At 42.0% G+C, this 27,454-nt stretch overlaps 1 protein-coding gene across 1 annotated transcript in view; it reads right to left on the bottom strand.

Moving 5' to 3' along the window:
- Nucleotides 1–27,454, bottom strand: part of LOC117357489 (exostosin-1-like) — a 591,565-nt gene that overhangs the window by 60,496 nt on the left and 503,615 nt on the right. Inside the window, exons 2-3 of the mRNA XM_033938173.1 lie at nucleotides 16,305–16,398; nucleotides 8,373–8,480 (exon numbers count right to left, since the gene is read on the bottom strand). Of these exons, the coding sequence (XP_033794064.1) occupies nucleotides 8,373–8,480; nucleotides 16,305–16,398 (202 nt within the window). The remainder of the gene's footprint in view (nucleotides 1–8,372; nucleotides 8,481–16,304; nucleotides 16,399–27,454) is intronic.

The raw sequence follows: 27,454 nt of genomic DNA, 5'->3' as shown, positions 1-27,454 counted from the left end.
ACTCTGGAGGAAAGAAGGGATAGATAAGATATGATACAGACTTTAAATACTTGAAGGGTATTAATCTACAAACAAATCTATTTCAGAAATAGAGAAGCAGTAAAACTAGAGGACATAATATGAGGTTACGGGATGGTAGACTTAGGAGTAATGTCAAGAAACACTTCTTCATGGAGAGAGATTGGTAGATGCCTGGAATGCCCTTCCTCTGGAGGTGGTGGAGGCAAAAACAGTGACAGAGTTCAAAAATGCATGGGATAAACACAAAGGATCCCTAAACAGAAAGAGGATAGTTTTGACACAAAACTCGACACGTCCAAAACTATATCTTCATTTATGAAGCACAGGAGTGGTGCTTAAATAGAAGCCCAGCAGTGAGGAAGGAAGATGATGCCAGATGGACTTCTACGGTCTGTGTCCCGTATATAGCAAGCTGGATCGGGGGGGGGGGGGGGGGGGGAAGGAAGGGGCTACAGTTAGCTGTTATGGCAACTCTAGCCATGGGGCAGTATGAGGCGGTGGAACCGATGATAGACAGACTTCTACAGAGTCAGTTCCATTTGTGGCAAAAAGGATCAATTACACTGTGCAACAAATTTTAACTTTTTTTCTGGGGCAAGAAGAAAATGAGGTTTACTTTATAGAATTTGACCTCCTGTATATGAAAATAGCCTCAGTTTTCTCCTATCATGTATAGTTTTTGAGCAAATCGCAAATATTTATAGCATGAGAAGTCAGATTGTAACGCACTGTGCCGATTTAAGAGGTCCTATAAATATTTTTAGAATCATTTTGCTGTTGAAGTCCATTTATAAACGAGATTAGGTGCATCTCTAATTAATGTCCAACAATAGTCAGCCAAAATTGATGAATTCCGTCTGCCCTGATATCGTTTCTCCATTGTTGTTCTGGTGAAACCTTTCCCCGTGCTCATCACTAACACTACCAAGATTATCGATGGAGTTAATGAATTTTTAGTGACATGTTGCATTTGAGATCACAGAATGCTTTAAGCATCGTCTCCACCATTTGGAATAGTCTGATGCCTTCCAATTCCCCAGAAAATTCTTGATTACATTCTTTAAATGCTATGATGCACTTTTCTCACTGTAGCTTAAAAATCAAATTTGAGGCAAACTGATTTAATATTTCAGAGATTGTTATAACATTTACTTTAAGCATTAGAAAATATAACGAAAATGTTAATTTTTGCATTATAATGCTCTTTTGCTATAAATCAGAGGGTTATACCAAAAAAATAAGGTCAGTTTTGAATTCAGTGACCCCCAAATCACTATAGAACACCCACTACAATTCATGCCCCAAAACCTCTGTTGCACAGTGTTATAAGCATTTTATATCACATTCAAATCGTTTGAGTACAGGTCTTACCTTTCTGGGGCGGGGGTTATATCTTAAACTTAGCAATAAAATGAATAATTAATGGTTTGTCAGCTTGAGAATGAGTGCGACTGTTGGGCAGACTGGATGGACTACACAGGTCTTTATCTGCTGTCATTTACTATGTTACTATGGGCTCCTTTTACATAGTTGCGATAGCGTTTTTAGCGCGCGCAGAATTTTAGCACGTGCTAAACCCGCGCTACGCTGCTAGAACTAACGCCAGCTCAATGCTGGCGTTAGCGTCTAGAATGCGTGGCAATTTAGCGCAGCTTTGTAAAAGGAGCCCTATGTTTTAAGTGCCAAAAAGGTGCCTTGACCAGATAACCACTAGAGGGATGAATGCATGATCTCCTCCCACACCTCAAAAATGTGAATGAATATGTGTGATAGCTTCAGATATTATGGCCAGTCCTAGTAGAGCAGCAAGCAGAGTGTGTGGCGCAGTGGTTAGAGCTACAGCCTCAGCACCCTGAGATTGTGGGTTGAAATCCCATGCTGCTCCTTGTGTCCTTGGGCAAGTCACCGTAATCCCTCATTGCCCCTGGTACATTAGATAGAGTATGAGCCCACTGGGACAAATAAGGAAAAATGCTTGAGAACCTGAATGCAAACCACTTAGGCTATAAGTGGTATATAAATACTATAAATAAATAAATTCCTGGAATAGCCTAGTAAGCAGTGCAGTATGAGACTATAGAGATGAAGACCCAAGTCCATATCCTACTCTAAGTACTACACTTCTGGTGAAATATGTGAGTCTTCCAAAACACCCCCAAATCCCACTGTACCTACATAAAGGTGACACCTGCAGGCATAAGGGCTATTGGTGTGGTGCACACTTGGGTCCAATGGGTTTTGGAGATCTCACAATTCCAGCTCATAGGTCTACTAGATTACTGCAACATCCTCTACCTCCCCTGCCCTGCTACAATGACTAAACAACTACAAACAATCCAAAATACAGCTCTGAGACTCGTCTACTCATTGAGGAAACACAACCATATTACAGAAGCATACATCAACTCACACTGGCTACCAATCCAAGAAAGAATACTATTTAAATTCTACTGTATGCTATTTAAAACCTTAAATGGAGACAGCCCAACCTACCTGAACAACCGCTTCATCCAAACTACCTCAACCAGACATAGAAAAACACACACCCCATTCACACCCCCCCAATCAAAGAAGTTAAACGGAAAAAACTATATGATGGTCTCCTAGCCACCCAAGCAGCAAAACTAGATAACCAGATCTCCAATCTACTGATAACTACCCCAGATTACAAGATGTTCAGAAAAGAAATAAAAACTATACTTTTCAAGAAATTCCTGAAACAGTTCTAACATCACAAATACCTTCCTTCCTCCCTCCCTTCTTCTTCCTGCCACACAGATACTACCTGACCTACTCTTTACCTTCTCTAGAAATGACCAATGATCTTCCATTGTACCCCACCATTTATAACTCTTTTGTAATCCGCCTTGAACCGCAAGGTAATGGCGGAATAGAAATCTCTAATGTAATGTAATTATAAGGGGGTTATTTTGGGAAATGTACCTAGGCCTTTTTATGTGAAGTTCACTGCAGTTCCCCCTAAGGTACCCCACTACTCTGCTGGGATGTCTGTGTGGCCAGTCTACTAAAAATGCTGGCCCTTCCTATATCCCAAAGCCTTGTTTTGTGTGTTTTTCTTAAGGATTATTATTATATATTTTTTTTTTTTCAAAAATGGTTCAAAAAGATAGATGCATTGAGGACAAGCACAACTGAGAAATAGCCATTTTCAAAACAAAAAGATGGTTTTCAGTTTCGAAAATGGTCATGTTCGCTAGTGGAGTTTTCTGCATGTTCCTCAAAATGTCCAAATTCGGATTTGGACGAAAATGCCCCTCTTAATCTACTACCTCCCTGAGAAATAGTTTGTCTGCCTTAAATTTAAAAACCTAAACTTTTCTGACACAGTTGATCACATTCAGCTGGCCTTTTCTACTTGGAATATGTCTTTGGACCACGTTTCAAAGATTTGCCCATTTCTTTCTGTGTTCTGTACTGTACCATTTAGCGTGTGTCTTCTGCCTGTTACCACTGGCGTTGTCCTGTCAGCCTTCAAACATTCTGTCCCTTCTGACATTGACACTGCTTTTTATTCCCTTGCAGCATGAGCAGAAGAAGGAGCGATGCTTTAATTATCTCTTCCCTGTCTGACACTAGACCAGACAACCCCATGCTGTTATTAATTTCTGTAATTACCAGCCATAAATAACGTACAGTAATTAATGAAGCCATTAAAAATCTGGAGTGTGCCATGAAGGAACACCATCACATCTGTGGGTGAAGACTAACAGAGGGGAGGGGAGAATGGAAATTGATAACTGAAATTACTGCAATAATATTTGCATGATAATGCAGGATAGAGTGCGGGAAGTTATTGTATTATTATACATAATTAGGCAATTATGGAGTGAAACTGTGAAACCTAGTGGATCAGATTCCAGTATTGCTTTTGTTACTCATTCGATGACCTTGATGAAATAACTTAAAGTAACCCTGGTCCTGCTCAAATAGTTCTGGGTGCAGGCTAAGCTTTTTGGCGTAGTCACCCCAGGATTCAAAAAAGGTCTTAGGTTTAATGGGCTGGGTGTAGGCCAGAGCCGGGCTAAATCCCAGTAGGCCAGGAAGTTTTGGCACCTACTCAGTCAGTCCAGCTCCAAAAAAAGCCATTCACTTACACACCATTTTTTAATACAAACAGTTCAACTTTACTAAAGGGAAAAAAAATCAGCTGAACAGTTCTCATAGGCAGTAATGTGGAGAGAAATATCCAACAGAGCAACGTGAAACTCTCCTAATCCTCCTTCTCCACCCTAATGTTTTTCCTACACCTAGAAGGCTCTGTCCCATCCTGCCTGGCAGAACAACCCAGGGTTGCTTTCTTCTTTATCACAAAAAAGAAGGTTATATCCCATTGATATTCTCCCCAACTGCTGATCTTATCCGCGGATTGGATCTCTGTTCTCTTCATTCACCTCTACTCTAGCAGGTCAATCTCCTACTTCACTCTTGGGGGGGGGGGGGGGGGTTGTGCCTCTCCTGGGATCTTTTTACTTCTGCCTCTGTTATTGAGCAGAGACATTTCTCTCCTCGGCAATCCTTGTTTTTTTATGCTAGGCCAGGACATCCCCTTGTCTTCTTGGGTTCTGGTGGGGGTGCAGGCTACCAAGATCTTACTCTCAGTCTTGCGGGTATATCCCTTCCAGCCCTGGCCCCAGGCATATATAGACATCGATCATATTTCACATAACCATAACAACTGTATTATCCCTTCAACTCCCCCCTCCCCTGTAAGGGAGATAATTTTTCCTGCCATCTGCTAGATCCACCCCCCAGGAGGCTAACATTCTTGTCTGTCCTCTGCGACAGACTTTTCCTTCAGTAATACCCCAGGGGATTACATTAAGATTTCTGGACCTGATATTCAAAAGGGTTTAATTGTGAAGGAAAGGCACCTACCTGGTTAAATTCTGCTGAGTAACCCAGCACCTGATATTAAGTGGTACCTAACCAATTAGTACCACTGAATATTGCTGCTAACTGGCCATCTCCTAACTATTTATGTTAGGGATGGACCGGGGGCACAGCAACTATTTAGCCAGTTAGTGGTGATTTTCATTCAACTAAACAGTAATGAGGCACGATGAGCTTTTCAGGTACGACAGTCAGACTGTACAAGCAGAAGATGGACACCTTGGGAGCTGGATAGGTGGTGAGCATGGGCAAGACGCAAACAATATACAAAAATGATACCAAATACCACTTCCAGAGAGTATGTATCCAAAATTAATTCTGCAATGGTTTTGTAAGCTTTTGGCAGCTTTCTACGGAACTATGCCTGCATGCTTTTGCCTATGGCCCTGAAGCAGTGGACCGAGTGATATATCCACGAAACGCTGGCCACGTCAGCAACTTTTGGCAACTTACAGGCAACATTTGAATTAACTATGACAACGTTTAAGATAAGTATCCAGTTGTCAAATTCTTTTGCAAACTAATAGAGAGATGTACCTATAGTTTACCAAAAGGTTATAGTTTACACAAAGGTCTTAAAAAAAGTTTTAAAAAAAGTTAAAAAAACTATATTTATTCAAACTTGAAGTAAACTGTACTGAATATACTCTCAGGTTTTTTTGGGCCAGTGATTGGAGCAAGGAGTAGTTACGCTGAAGTTTCAGTCCATGATAGGACTTTGCGTAAGCTCCCATTCTGAGGCCTTTTCCTGAGTAGTTATAACCATTGCAGAATTAATTTTGGATACATACTCTCTGGAAGTGGTATTTGGTATCATTTTTGTATATTGTGTTTTGAACCACTTCGGGTGAATATATCTTGGAGTTTACAGACAAGACGCAAACAAGACAGACTTTCCAGCATATTGGGCATAGAAGCTGCAGGAGGGCTATGGAAGAATTGTAATGCAAGGACCAATCTGAATTACCTTTAATTGCAATTAAGACTGATGAAGGCTAATGAAGGTAAGGATTAATTGGGCTGTGATAAGAAAATTAATTTGGGATAAAATATAAGTTCGGGCCCATGGATGATATTTAAAAAAATATTAAGCAAAAAGCTAAAAGCTTTTTTTTATAAGAAACTACTTCAGGGTTATAAGAAATCAAGTGACAAAGATTCTGTGAAAAATTTTGAGAAAAACATGTTATTGACAGGAAGATGTGGTAAAAGTGACTAGCTAGAAGAGAGAGGTATGACCAACAGTAACTAGGTCAGCGGTAAACAGATAAGTTCATAAAGACAATAAGAACTTAAGAACAGCCTTACTGGGTCAGACCGGTGGTCCATCGAGCCCAGTAGCCCATTCCCACTGGCCAATCCAGGTCACTAGTACCTGGCCAAAACCCAAAGAGTAGCAACATCATTCCATGCTACTGATTCAGGGCAAGCAGTGGCTTCCCCCATGTCTTTCTCAATAACAGACTATGGACTTTTCCTCCAGAAAATTGTCCAAATCTTTCTTAAGAAACAATGTTAAGTAAGAAGTTTATAAAAGCATGTGTGCACATGATAACATTCTTTATAGAACTGTAGAAAAATGTTAGGAGAATGCACTGAGGTAAGATAAAGTTAAAGATAGCAGAAAAAAGAAATAGTGCAGGTTTGGCTTAATATGAGTGTTGGCTTGCTGGAAATCATGTGATTTGCTTGTTACTATCGTGTTACATGAATATGTTAATTAACAAATGTGACATTAAAAAATGCTATAAATGTAATAGGTTGAACACTGGACCTTAGAGTACAGTAGACAGGAGAGAAAAGGGCAAACTGTGCTCCCAACCCAAAGACTGAATTCTAATTACTAATAAATTTGATACTAATTCAGATATCACAGACTTTGTGTCTTTACTTTGCAGGCTGTAAATCTTCTCCCTCTGGGTGGGACATGCAGCCTGGATTGATCACATTCGGTCACAGAAAATCAAATTTAGCAGCCCTTGGTCACCAGCTAACTGCACTGGTCTGAATATCGGCTGGTGCCTGGTTAACTTTTGGATGACCTTTGACCCCTGAATATTCAATACTGGGAGCCATGCAATGCCCAGCACTGAATATCTGGGCTGCTGTGAGTGGCTCTGATGTCACATTCTACCACAGGCTGAATAAGGTGCCTAACGCATGGCATGTGCTTTGAAGATGAGCATACACATGGGCGGGCCACACAGTTATGCATGTAAATGATAGAACACCATAATTTATCATACTTTTTAGCAGTCTAAGTGTGAGCATTTGCACCAGTTCTATGGCTGCTGTAAATATTGGAGAATATTTGGCCTGTAACACTGGCTCCAAATACGGTGAGTGCCCTTTTGATATCTAAAATTAAACACTCCTTTATAAAAATATCCCTTTAATGTGCACAGTAAAACACCTCAATTAGAAAGTCGTTATAGAATTTATTACATATGTACATAACGGCATTTACATGCTTAGATTGGCTGCATGTGCACATAGTGATTGTGCTGGTTTGGCTTGAGATCTCTTTGTACAGCATATGCCAGTTCTCTAACCCAAAATCTCATATCAGAGTCAAACTTTTACTTTCAGAATACTTTCCATTTGCACCTGGAACTATTCAAGGCTGCCCATTCTCCCTACTGCTCTTCAACCTAGTCTTGGAACCACTTCTGCTGGCCGTATGACAGGATACTACTGTTAAAGATATTGGTCTTCATGGTTGGCATCCATGCTGGCGGCCTAAGTAGACGATGCTCTTGATCTAGAGGTTTTAATGACCAATGTTCTTCACAAATAAAAGTGATGCAGTAAAAATAAAATAAATCCATATAACACGCAGCAAAAATTATTGGTGTGGCCCCGGCACAGTCCGTGTTTCGGTAATAAACAACCTTCTTCTGGGGTCCAATCGAAATACACCACAAAATTTAGATATGCATTGGCACATCCAAATATGTATGAGTTAAATCGTCGAGCACTGACACTGGAAAACTCTAGAAGTGTCCCACCATGAGCAGCATGGGTGTGAAGGGTGATTCACTTGTTGTCACAGAATTAAATACAATAGGTAAAGCTGAAAGGCTTTGAAAAATATGATCCCTCCTGTTACTTGTAGCAAAATGCCTCATCCTATAGTGGCTTGAGTCTTCTGTAGTCTTCCCTTCTCTATACTTATATACTCTTTATGTAATGTAACATCATAGATTCCTTGGGTCTCTACATCAAAGGTTCCTTGGGTCTCTCTACCCATCTTATCTATAGTATGTATAGATAAGATGGGTCTCTCTACCCATCTTATCTATAGTATTCCTATCCTGATTTCTCCAGGATTTCCTACATCTAGAGTAAACATCTCTCATCCACCTGGAACTCCATGGCTTCCTATTTTTTTTCTGTAGGAATCCCTCATTTTCCCCAAGCCCTATGCCCTCTTTTCTTACCTGCAGTAGAAGTCTTTCATCTCCAATGATGGCAGCTTTATTCCAATCAATGACTTCTGAAAATGGCAGCTCCCAACCATTGCTCAACAGTACAGGGATGCAAGCTGCCTGGAAGCAAAGGGGAGAGGTCACTGGGGTGAAAAAATAATAGAGTAGCTCCAAAGCTTACCCATATGAAATATGGATGATCCAAAAATTAATGAGGTTAGAAATGGGCTTGATGAAATGTAAACTTTTAAAAACATGTGCTGCCTGAGAGGAAACCATATTAGTAAATGTTAGCTTCACTGTATTGCATCATCATTCTCAGAACTTTTAAGTACTGTACTGTAGGTTTTTTGGTTCTTTTTTTTAATTTATCAAGTTTCATTCATCTTATCAAGCAAAAATCTTATACAGAAAAGACTGATATATTCCATTACATATCAAAGAAACAAAACTATATAAAGAAATATAATAGACTAATCATTCTCAAGTCCACTATGTTAGATCCAAGATTACATACAGCAGAATTATTAAGGTATTACTAGATTATCTAGAAAAGAAAAAGGCAAATTGTATCATCTGACGCCTGGTTCCCAAAGAATATCAACATTTTAAGAGCTCTAAACTTTATACACCTTCAAAGCGTTTCATGGACAGAAAAACAGTTAGGTGAGAGGGTTCAAAGAACACATCCATGCAAATGTGTAGTGAGATATCAATTACAGACCAGTAAGTCTCACATCAATAGTGTGTAAACTCATGGAAACTCTACTTAAAGGGAAATTAGACACGATATTGGATGAGGGGAATCTGAGGGATCCCTGTCAACATGGATTCACTAGGGGCAGGTCATGCCAATCCAATCTTATCAGCTTCTTTGACTGGGTGACAGGAAAGCTAGACTTGGGAGAGTCTCTGGACATAGTGTACTTGGATTTCAGTAAAGCGTTTGACAGTGTCCCACACCGTAGACTATTAAACAAGATGAAATCGATGGGGTTAGGTGAGAAACTAACGGCGTGGGTCAATGATTGGCTGAGTGGAAGACTTCAGAGGGTAGTGGTCAATGGCACCCTCTCTAAGACATCGGAGGTGACTAGCGGAGTGCCGCAGGGCTCAGTCCTGGGACCATCCCTTTTTAACATATTCATAAGGGACTTGACCCGAGGGCTTCAGGGAAAAGTAGCGCTGTTTGCCGACGACGCCAAACTGTGCAATATAGTAGGTGAAAGCGATCTCACGGATGGTATGGCGCAGGATCTGATCAAGTTGGAAAACTGGTCCTCGACATGGCAGCTGGGCTTCAACGCAAAGAAGTGTAAGGTGATGCATCTCGGCAGCAGAAATCCATGCAGAACATACACCTTGAATGGAGAAACACTAGCTACGACCTCAGAAGAACGGGACTTGGGAGTAATCATCAGTGCAGACATGAAGGCTGCCAAACAAGTAGAGAAGACCTCATCCAAGGCAAGGCGGATGATGGGATGTATCAATAGAAGCTTCGTCAGCCGTAAACCTGAAGTCATAATGCCACTGTACAGAACCATGGTGAGACCTCATCTGGAGTACTGTGTGCAATTCTGGAGGCCACATTACCGTAAAGATATACTTCGAGCTGAGTCGGTCCAGCAAATGGCCACTAGGATGGTCTCCGGACTCAAGGGTCTCTCATACGAGGAAAGACTGGGCAAGTTGCAGCTCTACTCTCTAGAGGAGCGCAGGGAGAGGGGTGACATGATTGAGACATGTAGCCCTTTCAGGACCAAGGGACATATTTGTCCCATAACTTTAAAATCCTATAAATTTTGATTGGGATAGTTTACAGTTCTAAATTTGATATGTACGGATTCCATATGATACTGCCTTTATGTAAACAAACTGGTTCCGACATTCATTCATTAGCGTCGTTGCCAGATTGACGAGAAGATTCACTTGCCACACTGTCCATAAGCCAGAAGTGTGATTTTTTAAAATAAAAATAATGATATTTCACAAAAAAAATCAATTTTTTGGCATCTGCAAGCCCTTTTTACCATAAAAATGTCGTCAAAACCACAAAAATTGCCCTACGATCCTTATGGTCCTGAAAGGGTTAAGTACGTCACAGGTCGTGTCGAGGTGGAAAACGACATATTCTTTCCTAAGGGACCTTCAGTCACAAGGGGGCACCCGCTCAAACTCAGAGGAGGGAGATTTGGTGGTGACACCAGGAAGTATTTCTTTACAGAAAGGGTGGTGGATCACTGGAACAAACTACCGGTGCAGGTGATCAAGGCCACTAGCGTGCTCGACTTTAAGACTAAATGGGACATCCATGTGGGATCTCTACGTGGGTCGAGCAGCACTCTGACTTAATGGGGTGGGACAGTGGAGTGGGCAGACTTGATGGGCTATAGCCCTTTTCTGCCGTCATCTTTCTATGTTTCTATGTTCTAATCTTCAAAATATATCTCAAATAAAAAATCCCTCCAATAAGAGTAACTCGTTTCAAAGGCAAAAACTTACTCCTTTGCTTTTGTGTGTCCTCAGAAACATCTGGAAATATCTGGAAACATCTGGATCTTAAAACCCAAAAATTATTTATGTCTGTTTTTAAAGAACATTTTCAAAACCCAAATTTTATCTGGCAGAAATGCCACTGAAGCCATTAATATTGAGGATTTAGCCACCTCTTTATCAGAGATTTCCAAAATAGTTGAAATATCTAAAAGTTCTTTATTTTGATTAAGAGTTTGTTGGTCTTGCAACTTTCTAATTGGTAGATAATGAACTTGAGAAAAGGGAGGAATTGATTCTTCTGGAACTAAAAGTATTTCCAAAAAATATATCTCTAGGAGTCACTGAGAACATCTGAGGGAAGTTTAGGAAATGTAGATTATTATTACAAGAACTATTTTCCAATAATTCTATCTTTCTTCTCAAGTTATCTTTAATTATAGCTTCCTGTGTTTGACATATCTCGCTTAGATATTTATCGTATTTATCAATCCAAAGTTTTGAAGAACCTATTTCAATTTTTATCTCTTTCAATTCTTTTTCTTGCTTTTCAGTTCTTTCCTCCAGACATTGAATTTGGGAACATACAGATTTTCCAAGATTAGCAACTAAGTCCCATAAAGAATCAAGAGTAACTTCAGGAGGTTTAATCAAAGAAAATTTTTGCAATTGTAAAGTTTTAGTCTGCTCAGCAATCTGTACTTACTCCCGATTACCTCCATTGGAATCCAACGCCCTCTCAGAAAAATGTAAACTTGCAGAATTCTTTGATGATCTGTCCTGCAATCAAGGAAAATCCAGGCCCACTGATGTTTCCACTCGAGCCTCCAGGTCAGGAACTGCTACCAATATTGGTGTGCCCTGATCCTACTACGGGGAACTAGTGTTCTGTGGCTGAGAGGGAGGAGCTCTATAGTCGGGGCTAAGCATGGTATCCATCCCAGGGAGATCTGCCGTACTTCCGCTCCATGCCGGCGTCTCCAGCGGGCCTCCATCTGATGTCATCTCGGTTTGCAGCCTTCTCAAAAAAGTTTTCCAGCGAACCCAAAGCCACGAGCTCGGGGTGCTGCGAGGTGCCGATGGCACTCCTTCTCCATCACTTCAGCATTGAAGAAGGATTTTCCGGCACCCAAGGATCACATCAAACAGAAGAAAATTAAGGGAAGACCTGCCACGTGCCAGGTGAATTCAGCAATCTTGGATCTGTTCACTGTACAGTATACTAGGTTATTATGTTTATTCATTCTCAAAAGCCCCAGTTAGTGCAAGCAAACAACTGCAGGTCCATATTTTTCACTCACACTAGCTAGTGTAAGCTCACATCTTCTTTCACAGCACCAGTTGCTCAGGCCTTTTGCCCATGAAGGTATACATTGTTCTCCTAAATGAGTGATCTGTAAATATACCTTTGAAGTTTACTTTAAAAACCCAGTATTAGAAAGTCTGATGCTGAATGGGCCTTCCAGTTACTTATAGGAACCACTCTCTTACTGAAATGGAGAACCCCCCTCCCCCAAGGCCTACCAGTCAACTCAGAGAACGTGAGGTGTTATAGAACATGGGCTGAGGAAAACTGGTATTCCAGAGAATTTATAAAAAGGCTCATGTTAGAGCTCACAGTGGCCACTTTGAGGCAGGAGCCATAACAGGCGTGGTTCCTGCCCTTACAACTCCTTAAATCACCAGGGCAATGAAAGGTAGGCAGTGGAGGGGAACCAGGACACTATCCAGAAGTTATCTGGGCACTAGCCAGTATTCAGTTCTGGTGTCTGGAAAGCTAACTGAACAAAATTAGGACTTCAGTAGGTTATTTCATTGTCCTTGTCTTTTACTTTTTAGTTCAGTAATCTGATTTTTCAGCAAAGACAGTTTAGACAACAGCGTAGCCTTTAGTCTTTCTGTTAGGGTTTTATATAAAAAGTGTTTTAGTCTAGATTAGTATTTTAGGTTTGCATTTCAGAGTATGAGATCAGATTAGGGCACAGATAGCAGTAGAGGAATGTCTCTGTCTAGTGTTTAATTCCCTCCCACCCACCCAAAGCTGATCTTTTGATTTATAGGCTCTTCAGCTAATTATGAACAGGGTGTTGCTTGTGTAGGATTTTTTTCTGGTTTTTCTTCTTTTTTATTTCATCAAGTGCAAGTACTTCTGCAACCACAGTATGGCTGGGAAGCACTGTGTGACCAAAGCTGTTGCTCAGATCACAGCTTCTGTCTCTGTGCAGACAGAAAATGTTATCCAAGCAGAGGGAGTGGTTCCATGTGCAAGCTGTCTTCATCTTGAATCCCTCATAAAGGAAGTAAATGAACAGAGAGGAGGTAGCCAGACTGAGAAGCATCCGTGAGAATGAGAGATACATTGATAAAATGCTTCATGAGGCATAGGGAAAGGTATAGCCAGTAGGAAAAAGGAGGTATTAATGCTCCTGTATAAGAATCTGGTGAGACCTCATTTAGAATATTGTGTACAATTCTGGAGGCCACACTTTCAAAAAGATATAAACAGGATGGAGTCAGTCCAGAGGAAGACTACTAAAATGGTCAGTGGTCTTCATCATAAGGCATATGGGGACAGACTTAAAGATCTCAATATGTATACTGGAGGAAAGGCGGGAGAGGGGAGATATGATAGAGACATTTAAATACTTACATGGCATAAATGCACATGAGGCGAGTCTCTCAATTGAAAGGAAACTCCAGAATGAGTGGGCATAGGATAAAGTTAAAAGGTGGTAGGCTCAGGAGTATTTTAAGAAAATACTTTTTTACAGAAAGGGTGGTCAATGGAGATTTCTCTGAAGCATTCTCAATGGAGAAGGGTAGATAGTAGGGGTTCCCCCAGGGGTCTGTGCTTGGACCGCTATTTTTTTAACATATTTATAAATGATCGGGAATAACCAGTTAGGTAATTAAATTTGCCGATGGCACAAAGTTATTCAAAGAGAACTGTGAAAAATTGCAAGAGGACCTTACAAGAATGGGAAACTGTTGGGCATCTAAATGGCAGATGATGTTTAACATGATCAAGTGCAAAGTAATGCATGTGGGGAAAGAGGAACCCAAACTATATTTATATTATCTAAGATTCCACATTAGGAGTCACCATTCAGGAAAAGGATTTAAGTGTCATATGTTGGAACCCTCTGCTCAGTGTGCAGTGATGGCTAAGGAAGTAAATAGAAGTTAGAAATTATTAGGAAAGGAATGGAAAACAAAAATGAGAATATTGTAATCGCTATTTATCATTCCATAGTGTGGCTGCACTTTGACTATCGTGTGCAATTCTGGTCAATGTATCTCAAAAAAGATGTGGAAGGGCATTTTCTATAGGACTTCTAAGTCTGACTTTGGATGTCTAAAATTGGAGGTGGAAAAAAAGCCATTTTTGAAACAGGCAACACCGCAAGACATCTAATGTTTTTGAAAAAATTTTCTACTTAGACGTCTTGGCCGCCAGGACATCTAGCCTTAAGACATCCAGCTTTATTCTCCATTTCCAATTCAGATTTTGAGGGAAGGAAGGGAGTTAGTGACCACTGGGGAAGTGTGTGTGTGGGGTCATAATATAATTCCTCTACAGGTCAGCTAGTCCGTTTGGGTATTTTTTTGGTACTTAGATACTTTTGAAACAGGTCTAGCCTCAGACATCTAAGTTTCATCCAGGACATCCAGAAAAAAAAAATTCCCAAGATGTCCTGGATGGAACATAGATGGAGGAGTGGTTAGAGCAGGATGTGGGCAGGATGTAGGCCAGCCTAGACTTAGTCGTCCTGCAGGGATAACTGAATGTTTCACAAGACTTCCTGGATGAAACTTATATGTTGTGACTTAGATGATATAAAAGCAGGTATGTGGCAAAAAGGTATCCAAAGTGACCAGATAACCACTGCAGAGACAATGTAAAGACCCCCACACACTCCCCCAGTGATCACTGCCCCCATTCCACTGCCACAAATATCAGAATAAAAAAGTACATACCTGTCTCCGGAACATTAGCACCTGCTATAGTAGAGCTAAATACAAGCGACTTAAGTAGCCTGGGGGTGGACTAGTGAACCATAGAGAGGAGGACCCAGGCCCATAAGCCACTCTAACCACTACATTCATGGTGGTAAATGTGAGCCCACCAAAACCCCCAAAATCCTACTGTACTGCCATATAGGTGGCACCTACAGCCATAAGGGCTACTAGGGTTATAGACAGGTGGGTATGGTGTGTTTTGGAGGGAGCTCACCATACCCTGTAAAGGAGTTCTGGTGAGATGTTTATGTTGCGCCCTTTTTGTGAAGTTCACAGCAGTGTCCTGTAAGGGTGCCCCACTGCTCCTTTGCCATGTCTGGGTGGCCAGTCCATCACAATGGTCCATCACAAATGGTTTTGCTCTGGGTGTTTGGGACTTAGAAGAATTTCTGGTTGAAAATGTGATATAAAGATGGACATTTTTCCACTGTCAACGTTGGGTGTCTAGCACCATACATCTGAATTGAACTTAAGACATTTCTTTTGATTATGCCCCTCTATATATATGACCTTTTAAGATATTCACTACTTTCCAAAACTGTGAAGGTTCTCCCTACCAATAAGATAATAGTACTAGGAATCCTTGTAATATTGGATAGAAAACTGACTGGAATAAATACCACACAAGAGGCAATTCTTTTGTCTATAGTTTCTTATTGGTTAATTTTGTTCCATTGTACTGCTTAAGTATATTATGGAGTCATGAGCAGGGACAGGACCATAGCAGGAGAACGTGCCGCTGAGGACGACGGGCAACTGCAGGGATCGCTATAGCACTAGTGATCCTGCAGGCTGCTGTATTAGCCTAAAGGTAAGAACGGGGAAGCTGGGGGAGGCCTTTCTGACTGACCCTCCCCCTCAAGCAGGAGCGGCAGCGGATGGCCAACAAGAGGCAGCGCTGCAGCTCCTGCTTTAGGAAGGCATGAGGAAGGGTCGGTCATTGAATCGGGAGGCTGATTTTTTAAATAATTGAATCGATTCGAATCGATTCACCTGATTAGAATCGGTGAAACGATTCGAATCGTGAATCGGGCAGCACTACTTCCTACCACAGGACAGACTAGGAGTACAGGAATAAGTCTACCATCATCCTCTATTGCTTCTCTTCCCTTATAAGAGCATAAGAATAGCCTTACCAATGGTCCATCAAGCCCAGTAGCCCGTTCTCACGGTGACCAATCCAGGTCACTAGTACCTGGCCAAAATCCAAGGAGTAGCACTATTCCATGCTACCGACACAGGGCAAGCAGTAGCTTCCTCCATGTCTTTCTCAATAACTGACCACAATTTTCCAGTATGCCAATACAAAAAAAGTTCATATTCCTCATCCTAAGGCAGCACTCTTACAATGCAGAGAAGGAAAAAAAAATGAGAGGAGACACATGCAAACCATGATACAGAATTAATGAGACAGGAATTCTTGTTTACCTGGAGAGCTTCTAGAAAGCGAAATGATCCCAGCCGCCTGCCACGAGGAACCAGACAGAAACTGGAATTGTGGAGCAGCTCCTGGTAATCATACCTACAATGAGAACAAAAAAAAGAAAACAATCAGAGATAAGCAAAGTATGCAATGAAGGAAGGAAGGACATGGAAGAAAAAGAGTTGTATAAATAGGTTACAGGGAAAACAATGGATGGAAATAGATATTTCAGTACTTTTCACCATGTGAAGTAAATCCTGGGACACTCTTTTGATACTGCAAAAAAAAAATTATTTTTCAAATCTCACTCTACTAAATGTTTGTTTTGAAGAAAATTAATGTCAGTACAAAACAATATAATTCCATAGGAACTGACGTCGCAAAGCAAGCATAATCATCGTTCTTATTATATCTTTGAATTACAATAATAAATTAAAAGTTGCTATATAATGTATAACCCCAAAAATGCAATCCCTCTGGGGAATGAGAGTGCACATTCCACAGGGGATTACTGAAATTGGTTAGGCCAGAGCCTGCCAGTGGAGGAGTGTTGAATGCCTGGGGGAGTGGCTTTTCCAGTGGATTGATGAGTAAAAAGTTAGTTTGCAGAAATGGTTATTCATTTTATAATTAGGCTAAATGAGTGACAACAGGTGTCAATGGGAGGAGGAGAGTTAAGGGGGATAAAAGTATCTGTGTTGCTAGGGAAAGGGTCTTTGCTCTCCTGTGCTCCCAGCCATTGACCAGGAGGCATGAGGGACAATTCTGTGAGGTATCACCAAAGAAGCATGTGGAGAGGAACAGGGGATAGCAAGAGTGAGCGCCGAAGTTGAAGCAGGGAGGGCTTTAGAAGCTGAGCAGAGCAAGAGTACATTCAGTGAGACTGGAGGCGAGTGAGAGAGAAACCGCACACAACAGCAGGGAAGACAGATAGGGAGGTCTGGTTCTCTGAGGCTGGATCTGGCAGCTGGGGAAAGGCCTTGTGGGATCACAGTGTGGTAGCTGGATTTTTGTCTTTTTGGTTGTTTTGATTTTATATGTCTGTCTGAAGGGGAACCAGACAGAGTGCAGCCTTCCCTGGAGTTGACAATTGGGATGGGGATAGGATGACAAGAACTGTATTGAACTGTGTAAATAGCTGATTGATTTTTTTAACAACTGATCAGGATTTCACCAAAATCCACAATTATATCCCCATCCCGAGCAAACAGACAGTTTAAAATTATATATTTGTTTGAACACTGTTTTGAAGTTGAACATTACTGCAAAGTTACAGTAAAGAGTTCCAGTTTGGTTATTTTACCTTTAAGGTCCTTATATGTTTTTTTTTCTATCCTGAATGTGAACTGATACAAAGGGACGGACTGGAAAGTTGACAAAGGGGGTGGTCTTGTATTCCATGGCCTACCGGAATAATTCCAGACCTGGCCTACGCCCAGCTCAATTACATATTAAATCTTTTTGTAAGCACCTGGTCTGGGTATACATCCCGAAAACCTAGTCAGAACCCAGAGACTGAATGGTGAGTGGGACCGGGATTAAAAAAAAATGGCATCCAAGATGGGATTAAGACCTCCCTGAGGAAAATTTCTCTAAAAGACTGTGATTTTTGTGCTTGACACTCTGATCTGGAGAGACTGACAAGATTTCAGACCAAGATTAGTCTATAAACATCTAATTCAGATTGGAAGAAGGTCAGCAAGAATTTGAAATGTATAAAGTCAGCATGGAATTTTTGCTAAGGCACTCAGCAAAGCAGGCACAGGAATACAAGTGGTAGATTCTGAAGGACAACCAAGGTTGGCATTTGGTATGCCTTACCAAATGCGGAATAGGAGGATCAAGAGAGTCCAGAGGAGAGATTATTATTATAGGAAGATTCAGCCTCATTGAATGACTTGGATAACATAGTAGATGACAGGAAAGATGAAACAGTGGTAGACAAAGTGCAGGATCAATAGCATGAAGATTCCTAGTAACTGGATGAGACCGAGGGATGGGAATGGGGGAATGATTTTGAAAGGTCACTTTGGGCAGCCACAAAACTTAGAGACTTGAAGAAAGCAACAGGTTTTATTAGCATATGGACCATTTCAGTAGCTGCCCTTTGGACTGACATCCATAGTATTTTGAAGGTGCAGCCTCCAGAACTGTACATAGTATTCTAAATGAGATCTCACCAGAGTTTTATACAGGAATATCATCACCTCCTTTTTCCTACTGGTCATTCCTCTCCCTATGCACTAAAGCATACTTCTAGCTTACATTGTCATATTTTTTTACCTGCTAGCCACCTTAAGATTATCACATACAATCACAAATACGATCACTGCTCCTCTTTTATGCACAAAAGTTATTCACCTCCTAAACTGTATTGTTCCCTCGGGTTTTTGCATTAAATCATAGCTGCCAAATTCTGGACCATTCTTCAAGCTTCGTTAGGTCCTTCTTCATGTCATGCACACCATCATGGGTGTGTACTCTATTGCAGATTTTGGTATCATCCACAAAGATGACACTTTGCTCCTAAAATAAATAATTATCTTGTGAATAAGAGAATCTTATCTTGGATTTCCAATTGCATTGATTTTTGTTATCAAAAGGCAAACAAAACTGCAGATGGTCGACTGCTATCACTAAAGCTCAGCTTCAAAATGTGTCAGTGCAGAACATTTGTAAAGTAAATACTTGGTCATCGATTTATACTTTTACAAAACATTATTATTTAAATAAGACATTCTATTTATAGAGAAATTGGTTCAATAGTACTTGGAGACTTCTCTGTTCATGTTTAGTTTGTTTCTTGTAGTTCAAGTAGATGGTGACAAACTGTTTTTTTAAAGGTTTCAGTCAAAACCAAATTTGTGGCCAAAATTTGCCACTCAATTTTGGTCAGAACCAAAGCTGAAACTATAACTGGTTGCTATGGCCAGACCAGGCCCAGTCCGAAAGGGAAACAACCCCCATTTCTTCCTTGTGAACAGAAGAAACCTCCAAAGTCCTCTCCCCATAAATAAAACTGCTCTATCTCTACTTCCATCCCTCCCTAAACAGAAGAAGCCCCCCTATCACCAAATCTACCATATATCCACTGGTAGCCTAGTTGCTAGTCAGGGAGGAAACAATTCATCAAAAATGAGGCCTCAAGCAAGGTTGGAGATCACAGCAACCATTTTGGTGGCAGAGATGGTATAGGCAGAATCAACTAGAGATCGCTCTTGCCTTGAATAACCACTAGACCAGCAGCAGTTGTATGGTAGACCCAGAGGGGCCTACAGGACACACCATAAAATGCTGGTGTATTTTTGGCTGAAACTGAAACAATGCAGAATATGGATTTTGGGCCGATCTCAGTGCCAAAACTAAAACTAAAACCAAAATTCAGTTTGCCTCTACTTATAAGGCTCATCTGCTCTTGCTAATATGTTTAGTTAATAAATATATTTGTTTTGCGCTTCAACTTACCTTCTCCTCTGTTCATTATGGATTGCATATACAAATTACAATTCTAGTATTGTACCTCTTCAGTAATTTTAGAATTTTATATCTTTGTAACCCTCAGCTAATAAGTCATCATCAGTGAGGCTATGGATCCTAGCTGTCCATGGAGAAAATTAAATTTCATATCATGGACAGTAGGATCATACAGCCACATTACCCCCTACCCACCCCTGCCCTATAGTTTATAGTTTATTTGAACTTACTATTCTGTTCTAATTGATGGGCAGAGCTGGGCAGTGTACAGTCTATTCAGAAGATGAGAAATGAACAACAATATATCAAAGAACAGAAAAATCCATTCACGCAGAGAGGTAAGGAGATAGACTTTCACACAATACTTTAAGACTACTCCTCAAACTGGAGTTTCTAGGGAACCAGTGCCAGAGAGAGAAATAGTACTTGTGAACAGATTACTTATTATTAAACACTCATTTAAAAAAAAAAAACCCAGGTCTTAAAGGCAGTTTTAAATTCCTGTAAGGAAGCCAGACTATGAATTCCAAGATGCAGGGGCCAGGAAATAAAAGGCACTAAGAATTGTCATACTGGGACAGACCGAAGGTTCATCAAGTCCAGTATCCTGTTTCCAGCAGTGACCAACTCAGGTCCCAAGTACCCAGCTAGATCCCATGTAATAAAACAAATTTTATGCTGCTTATCCTAGGAATAAGCAATGGATTTCCCCAAGCCATCTCAATAATGGCCTTTGGGCTTCTCTTTTAGGAAATTATCCAAACTTCTTTTTAAACCTATGTCTCATGGATTTGAGATGTGTTTGTTTAGGACTTGGGAGCAGCAGACAAAATCATTTAAGGAATGGAGAATACACAATGGAGGGTATGGGGTAGTGAAAGCAGCAAGATAGTCTGGGAAACCTAGTTTTAGTGATCAGGACTAGGATCTGGTAGATTCTTTGTTTGATCGGAAGCCAATGTCTAATTTTGGATAAGGGAGTGTTCTGTCCCCATTTCAAGTAGGCAGTTTCTCAGTTCTTGTATAAAACAAGTATAGATTGTCTATACTAAGTTGTGTAAACAGTTTGTTCTGCGGACTCAAATTCCCAGAGGGCTTAGCAACTCCCAGAGGTATTGGCTGCTTGCTGGAGCCCACCTTTTCCTTCAGCTCTGTGATGAAAGCTGATTCCATCTTAATTACACCACATGCTGTAGAGAAAGCTTGTCTTCCCAATTTGATTTTACACTCTGGGTTTGCTGGCTTCCTGACTTTAGGTTTGCTAGCCACCTAACGAGTCTATTAAAAAAAGACCTGTTTCCAGATCACAGAGTCCAGGCTTGGTAATATTTAGGCTACAAACCCAAAGAGTTATACTGTTTGATTATCATTCAAAGAATTGCTAGGTCAAGACAGGGAGGGACATGGTCTGATTTATGTGCACAATGGAGAAGTCCAATTGCTATGTTTTAAACTGATTGTATCTTCTTTAGAGCTGAGTGAAGAAGCCCTATATAAATAATATTACAATCATCCAATTTAGTTATGAAAAGGGAAACATTAAGGCCATGGAAAATGTTATCTTTAAATAAGTGTCTCACTGCACGCAGTTGACGGAGGATGAAGAAGCTAGCTTGTAAATAAACTATTGGTTGCAATGGCCTTGTCCAGTGTCTTGGAGGTCCCAAGTGTGGGCTTTGCATTCCTTACAGTCATCAATTTTGCTAAATATTCCAGATTGACATGCATTGTGCAACAACACCACTATCACTACGGCTGTAGGACCCTGCTGTCCATCGAGAACACCTATTACGGCAGGGGTAGGGAACTCCAGTCCTCGAGAGCCGAATTCCAGTTGGGTTTTCAGGATTTCCCCAATGAATATGCATTGAAAGCAGTGCATGCACATAGATCTCATGCATATTCATTGGGGAAATCCTGAAAACCCGAATGGAATACGGCTGTCGAGGACCGGAGTTCCCTACCCCTGTATTACGGATATGAAACTTGTTTTTTCAAATGTTTCTCAGTGAGCCCCCTGAAAGCACTCTTCGTTCTAGAGATGAACCCCTGGAATATAACTCCTTACTCCTCCAGAGCATACATGAGCTCTATTTTCCTGTAGTTATTCTCATACCCTCCCCTAGGCAGGTCTATAGCACTATATGCACACCTCTTAGGAGTGTGAAGAAGGTAATACCATTTATTTATTTTTATTAGGTATTTATATAGTGTCTATCAAGGTTACCTAAGTGGTTTACAATCAAGTACTCAAGCATTTTCCCTATCTGTCCTGGTGAGCTCACATTGTATCTAACATATCTGGGGCAATGGAGGATTGAGTGACTTGCCCAAGGTCACAAGGAGCAGTGCAGGGTTTGAACCCATAACCTCAAGGTGCTGAGACTGGAGCTCTAACCACTAGGCTACTGGAATATTTTATAAGGAGAATATTACAACGTGTTACATTTATATTTTGGTACAACGTGTAGCACACAGAGCAGGTAATTTAATAATACGGTAGTTAGCTGTATGCTTCAGGGCCTCAGGAATAAATGGGCCCTGTGACAGATTGTGCACATTAATGTCATTAGTGGATACCAACCACTAATAATATCCCCCAGAGAATACAGCATTTGTGTTAAGCACTTGCCAATGTTTGAGAGAAAACCTTCGACTGCACTACTTTTTAAAACTTCCTAAAACCAGTTTTAAATCCATATTAAATAGCATGAAAAGGTAACATTAAGGTCAATAATTCATAATCGCTTTAACCTTCAACAGGAGAAACATGGAGACAGAGACTCCAGGGAAACTGCAAGCTCCTAATCACTTTAACCTTCTCTTGCTCTCTCCCTGCCGAAGCCATGCGTATACCCTAAAATTGCCAATCTTTCAACCAGTCATGCTTGTTACTGAACCTGGCAGCTGGCCAGCTTGCATTGTGTATGTTTCCAGCAGACTGACCCATTTCTGCTTGGAACGAGATGCCCACTATCATGCCAGCTCCAGCTGTCCTGGCCCACATCCTCCTAATAAAGTCACCCAGGATTAGTTACTTAGATACCCCCAGGATGAAGAGAAGGGAGAATTGCTTACAGACAAGAAAACAACGAGATCAGTGTTAAAGACTGCAGCTCTGGATTGTTTTCTAGCTCATAATAAAAAACAAACAAACATCTAAAAAGTGGCCTAAATGGGTACTTGGACAATCAAAAAGCCTGATCGTCAAAGTACCCATAACCAAAGCTGGTTTTAGACATACCTAAAACCAGCTTAGGCCTTTCCCCTGCCTCTAAATGCATAGAGCGAAAAGAGGCGTTTTTAGAGGAGGGGAAAGGGCGGGCGGTGGCGGGCCGACCTAGACCTAGGCGTGCAACAAGTATAACCAAAACTTTAGGCAGGTTACCTAGTCGGCACTTATACATTTTGACTTAGACCAAGTCAACACAGGTATAAGTGCCGAAAAGGGACCGCTGAACTGATCGCTGTAGCTCATCGGCCCCAGCAACCTGCCTACCCCCTACTGCAACGTTCGCTGCAGGAGAGATGGCTCATCTCTCCTGCTGCAATGGTGATCTCCCACCCCTCTCCAGCCCAACAATCCCCAACAGCATCGGGACAAGAGGGAGCCCAAGCCTCTTGCCCCGGCAATCCCCAACCCCACTCCCTCCTTCCAATTACGATGGGGCCAGGAGGGAGCCCAAGCCATCCTGGCCATGACCCCCCCCTACAAGATCGGGCAGGAGGGAGCCCAACTCCTCCTGCCCAGGCGAACCCACTACTCCCCCATCACTAAAATACGGGCAGGAGGGATCCCAGGCCCTCCTACCCTTGATCCCCCCACCTCCAATCCCCCACCCCTTTAAATCATTGGCCAGACGGACGGGTGCCAAGCCTACTGGGCCTATTCTGGTTGGCCCAGGTGCCTCAAGCCCCACCTGTGGGCGGGATTTGAGCCGCTTAGGCCAATCAGGCCCTAAGGTCTGCCATTCAACAGATGGCTGGCCTGCCGGATGGGCTTGGCACTTGTCCGTCTGGCCAATGATTTAAAGGTATGGGGTGGGGGATTGGGGGTGGGGGATTGAGGGGTCAGCAGGGGTGTGTGCGTCAAGGATAGGAGGGCTGGGATCCCTCCTGCCTGTATTTTAGTGGGGGTGGGGGATAGTGGGTTCGCCTGGGCAGGAGGAGTTGGGCTCCCTCCTGCCTGATCTTGTAGGGGGGGTCATGGCCAGGAGGGCTTGGGCTCCCTCCTGGCCCCATCATAATCGGCGGGGGTGGGGGGTGGGGGGGAGGGAGATTGGGGATCACCGGGGCAAGAGGGCTTGGGCTCCCTCTTACCCCGATGCTGTCGGGGACAGTGGGGGCTGGCGGGGCTATAGGGCTTGGGCTCCCTCTTGCCCCGATGGTGTCGAAGATGGTCAGGGCTGGCGGGGTCTAAGTCATAAAAACCCACCTAAATTCACCAGATAAGCACTGAAAACACAAAACACAGACCCCCCACACACTACTCCAGTGATCACCGACCCCCCCCCTAAAAATGTTATTCACAACTTTAAATTTCAGCCTCCAGACCATCATCACCTGGCCACCTGGCATAGGAAAGCCTAGTCGTCCAGCACAGAGGCAGCTTAAGTCATCTTGGGGGTGGGTTAGGGACCCATAGAGAGGAGGACCCATGCCTATAAGCCCCTGTAATCACTGCGGCAGAGAGAAGGCAGAGATTGCGGCAGAGAGAAGACAACTCGGACAACCTATGGCAGCTTACAAAGATCGCTAGAGCCAGCGATCTTCTTCTGCACAGAAAGGCTGCTGAATTTTGATAAATTAAACATGCAGGCCTTCCGGGAGGAGGGGGGTTGTAGTCCTTCGTGGGGATGGGTGCAGGCCTTCTGGGGGGAGGGGGTGTGTAGTCTTTCATGGGGGGGGTGCAGGCCTTCCGGGGGGAGGGGGGTGTAGTCCTTCATGGGGGGTGCAGGCCTTCCAGGGGGAGGGGGTATATAGTCTTTTGTGGGGGGGTGCAGGCCTTCTGGGGGGAGGGGTTGTGTAGTCCTTCATGGGGGGGTGCAGGACTTCTGGGGGAGGGGGTATAGTCCTTTGTGGGGGGGGTGCAGGCCTTCAGGGGGGGTGCAGGCTGGTCTTCAGGGGTGGGGTGTAGGCCTTCAGGGGGACAGGCTGGTCTTCAAGGGTGGGGTGTAGGCCTTCAGGGGGTGCAGATGTTCAGGGGAGGGGGCCCTGGTGTAGAAGTACATGAAGGGAGGGAGGGAAGGGGGGGGGTTCAAAGAGACATGCATATGCCGGACTTTGGGGGGAAGAAATAATTGGTCTAAAACAGAGGAGAGGGAAAGAGATGGTGGATAATGGGATTTAGGGATGAAAGGAACAGAAAGGGAGAGATGGTGGACTCTGGGGTGGTGGGGAAGGAGGGAGTGATGCTGGATGAAAGGGTAGTTGAGAGAAGGTGGATCTGTGGATGGAGATGAAAAAAAGGAAAGATGCCAGACCTCTGGGAGAGGGAAGGGAAACGGAAGGGGAGGACAGAGATGGAAGATTGATGGTTAGCACGGAGAAAGAAGAAAGAAGGAGATCCTGGCAAGCAAGTTATCAGAAGGCAACCAGAGCCTGGGACCAACAAGATTTGAATAATGACCAGACAACAAAAGGTAGAAAACTAATTTTATTTTCTGTTCTGTGATTACAATATGTCAGATTTGAAACGTGTATCCTGCCAGAGCTGGTGTTAGACCGCGAACGTGAGTTAGGATTTAACAGATAGAGGAAAAGTCTTTTTTGTTTGTTTATTTTGTTTACACCACAGCACCAGTGTAGTTAGGAGAGGGCAAAGGGGGTGAAGAGGCTATAAAATAAACCCATCAGGATGCTTTAAAAAAAACACCCAATTGGGCAGGAAAATCGAATCGAATCGAAATTTTTTTTCCTGAATCGGGCAGCACTAGTTTGAACCCAGAACCTCAGGATGCTTTAACCACTGCACCACACTCCACGGAAAGAAGCAAACATTCATCAGTGTGCTCACTCCCATTGCTCAAAATTCCCATATGGTTCAGCTCGGCTAGAATGCTAATGTCATAAGAAGGCCATTTCAAAGAAATAAGTCAAGTATAAAGATGAAATTTAGAATAAGACCTTTTTAGTCAAATTTGTTTTGGCAATGAATTCCAGAGGGTCGGGGTGGCAAAACAGAAAACTGATTGGTTGATTCCCATCTGGCCTTTTGAGGATGAGGAAGGACAAGAGTATTGTCCATTAGTGACCATTAACATACAGGTAGGTGTATAAGGAATGAGAAGAGTTAATAAATAAATGGGAATACCATAACACAGAACTTCATGAACTAATGATAATATTTTGTATTGAATTCTATATTCTATAGGCAACCAATATAATGATTTCAGTAGAAGAGAGGTGTGATCATAATGGCAAGCATTATATAATACTTTAGCAGCGGTGTTTAAGGTTAGATTTGTACCTGCATAAACAGTATTATAATCATCATATCCTGAATTTACAAGTGCATATAATAATGTATGAAATAAGCCCTTATCTAGAAAATTACGAACCGCCCTAAGTTTACATAGAAAATAAAAGCCTGTTTTGATCACATTGGAAATTTGTGGTGAGGAGAGTGATGAGTCAAGTATGATCCCCAAATAAAAAGATGTACGTAACTGGAGGTACAGGCCTATCAAACAGAAGTGGGATAATTGAAGGTGATGGAGAGCTTCTGGAAATCCAACAGGCTACAGTTTTTTTCTGGATTAAATACCAGTCGATGGCCCTTTAGGGATTTAGGGCTAGATTCTCAAAACTTTGTGGTAAAAACCGATGGGCCACTGTCACTAAATTTATATGAGATGAATCGCTGGTGATAGTGATCAACACATGCGTAGAATATACCACATAAGAGGTGTAAATATGCACATGTGCTGGGAAAAGCAGCACCGTAAGTTGTATGTCAATTATAGGTGTGCCAGAGCTATTGGATCAAGGGAAGGGAGGGGAGATGCAACGTCGGCTTTCAACAAGTGCGCATAAGACATAACATAAAAGCTACTTGTATACTGCAAATACCGTTAAGTTCTATGCGGTTCACAGAAATTAGCAATACAAATGAATTAACAACCGGTGTCTAACTTCCAAAAGATTCTGTAAAAAGATGTGTCTTTAGAGCACGCCGAAACTGTTGATACGAATTTGAAAATGCAAATATGTGAGTCAGATCCCTAATCCATGAAGCTGCCTGAAAGGACAGTAGACGCTCCTGGAATTTTTTAGATTTACGTCCCTTTGCAGAAGGAAACGAGAATAATGGATGAGATTTCCTAGAATGCTTGGAGTTTGTAATAATGAAGATTCCATAAGATGCTCTGGGATTAGACCTGTTGTAATGTCTTAAAGCAAATACAGCCAAACTTAAATATAATCCGTGCTTCAACGGATTCTGTGATCCAAAAGCCACAAAAAGGTTTTCACGATATGAATACACACTAAACCTGTTTTTCTGATCCTTAGAAGTTACTTAATTGCCTCAAAAATAAACTGCTAAAATTACACCCTACATGTGTTACTAAAAGTGAACTATCAAATTTTATCATGAACCACAGCCAGAAACACATAAGACACAGATATAATATATGTGCTCAAGAAGCATGCTTTTGTCCCCCCCCCCAAAAAAAAGACT

The sequence above is a fragment of the Geotrypetes seraphini genome, chromosome 3 (assembly GCF_902459505.1).
Source record: "Geotrypetes seraphini chromosome 3, aGeoSer1.1, whole genome shotgun sequence".
In the NCBI taxonomy this organism is placed as follows: domain Eukaryota; kingdom Metazoa; phylum Chordata; class Amphibia; order Gymnophiona; family Dermophiidae; genus Geotrypetes; species Geotrypetes seraphini.
Note: the sequence above shows the minus strand (reverse complement) of the source record. Positions and strands in the feature narration are given on the sequence as shown.